Here is a 1,940-nt window from a genome sequence, read left to right on the forward strand (position 1 = left end):
CTCTTTCGTGATTACACGGTCCAGCACTTGCCGGCCAAGACGGTCCTCCTCGACACATGGACCGAGTGCGAAGCATTTCGCCACAATGGCATCACGCGCTATCAACACCACATCAATCCGTCCGTGACCAACCCGACGCTGCGGTCGACGGCGCGGGACGAGTGGGAACACGTCAAGACGATCTTGCTCCAGTACCTGCCGGTGCGGTTGTTATCCGCCCGATTCTAGCATTTAGCTTTTGATCTAGGCGTCGCAGAAGGCCGGCGCCGAGCTCAGCGATGTCGACATGGACGTGTGCCGGACCGCGTTCCACGAAAGCCAAAAGAATCGCCGGTTGAGCATTGCGATGGACACGGAGACGAACAACTTGCTCGAGAATTACCCGTCGCCCCACCTCTTTTATCGCGTCCAGCACGACGTGCTTCGCGCCCTCGAGGAAGGGCCGTTCCGCCACTTTATTGCCGGGAAAGGCTACATGATGATTGTAGACCGCATGATCCGGCGGTAGACACATGGTCGTTGCAATTCTGTTGTGGAAAAATACTAGCTTTTGTGTGCGTTGTGTGCGTGGGTGGAAATGGAAATGGACCACCGCAAGGGCTCATTTGTGCACGCGACTACCACGAGACGAAGGAGACGAGGGTTCAGCGCATCCGATCTTAGGACATGGTGCGTGTCATGTGCAGCGTGACGCGCGCCATGGACCAAGGGCCCCTCTTGAGTCATCAATGGGGCCAAAGCCATGGAGTTTTTATTCGATGCCACCATTCACACGACGGCTGCGAAGGATCGCTGCGCAAACAGCTCCTTGGACTCCACCACGCGTCGTTCAATGGTACCCTAACCCCGTAGCAATTTCTCTCAGCCCTAGATGATACTAGTAACACATACATACTTGTCTATCCTACAGCGTCAGAGTCCGTAAAGCCGTCGGTCTCTGCTCGTGACAAGTCGCGACGCTGCTTGGTTGAACGAGTTACAGGGCCGCTGCCGAGGTTCGCGCACGCTCCCCGGCCTCCACATGCGGCGGCGTCTCGCGAAGGAGCACGGAGAGTCGTTTGGCACCTGGTGTCGTTGCCGTGGGGCGCAGCGGACGGCAGAATTTTTCCATGTGACTCGACGTGCCCCGATGGAAGCGGTGAAAGTACGTGCGCGAGCACATGTACACCATGCCATACCCGACGCACTGGGTCGCGCGGATACAAAGGACGCGGCTTTTGTCCAAGAGCAGCTCGTTGCGGTAGTCGTAGCCCCAGATCAAGGCCTCTTGCGCCGACGCCGCCACGGGTGGCGGCCGATAGAGGTATCCAATCATCCAATCGTCTTGGTTGCTGTCGCGCACCAGTGCTTCGAGGTGCAAGTACCGCCGCAGCGTTGGCATCGAGTCTTGGTTGCCGAGCTGTCCGCAGTCGGCGCACGTGAGCTGAATCTCGGGGGCGAACGTCGGGTAGGCCGTCGTAAAGATGATGGCGTCGGCGTCCTTGGAAAGAATACTCAGTGACGGGTAGCGTCGACAGCGCGCGGTCGGGCGCAGCAGCTACGGCACTCAAAGTGGGATATAGTACTGTAAAGACTCTAGGTACCATGCTATGGCAAGTTGCACATGGCGCCTGGTGCCCCCGATAAAGAGGAGGAAACAAGACCGAGAGGTCTTCGACGCGGTCGCCCGTCCCGAGCCAAATGAGCTGTTTGTTTTCTGGCTTTGTCGGTCGGCGGCCGCTTCCCGGCCGTGCGCATCGCTGGCGTGCCTAGTCAAAAGACAGGTTACTCAACACAATATGTATTCGAGATGGCAACTGGTAGAGTTCGCGCTTGGTGCGGTATTCCTTGTCACAGTGCGGACACTTAAAGTAGCCGGTTTTACCTACAAGACAACATTGGTTTGACGGTTGTCGACCGATGCGACGTACTCTGCATAAATGTGTAGTTGTCGTCGCGCC

The 1,940-nt window shown here is 57.5% G+C and overlaps 2 protein-coding genes across 2 annotated transcripts; one reads left to right on the forward strand and one right to left on the reverse strand.

The window, feature by feature from the left end:
• Window positions 1–24: 24 nt before the first annotated feature.
• On the forward strand, window positions 25–508 carry SPRG_18567 (hypothetical protein; the record flags this gene model as incomplete). The annotated part of the gene is made up of 2 exons (XM_012358007.1): window positions 25–201; window positions 248–508. Coding segments are annotated over 2 exons (438 nt in total), but the record flags the coding sequence as incomplete, so codon positions are not given.
• Window positions 509–850: 342 nt separating this feature from the next.
• SPRG_18568 (hypothetical protein) lies at window positions 851–1,537 on the reverse strand. Its single transcript, XM_012358008.1, has one exon. It carries the CDS (start codon window positions 1,379–1,381, stop codon window positions 977–979), a length of 405 nt encoding a protein of 134 aa, XP_012213398.1. The 5' UTR covers window positions 1,382–1,537; the 3' UTR covers window positions 851–976.
• Between the last annotated feature and the right edge of the window lie 403 nt (window positions 1,538–1,940).

The sequence above is a fragment of the Saprolegnia parasitica genome (genome assembly GCF_000151545.1).
Source record: "Saprolegnia parasitica CBS 223.65 unplaced genomic scaffold supercont2.1298, whole genome shotgun sequence".
NCBI classification, from domain to species: Eukaryota; Oomycota; class Saprolegniomycetes; order Saprolegniales; family Saprolegniaceae; genus Saprolegnia; species Saprolegnia parasitica.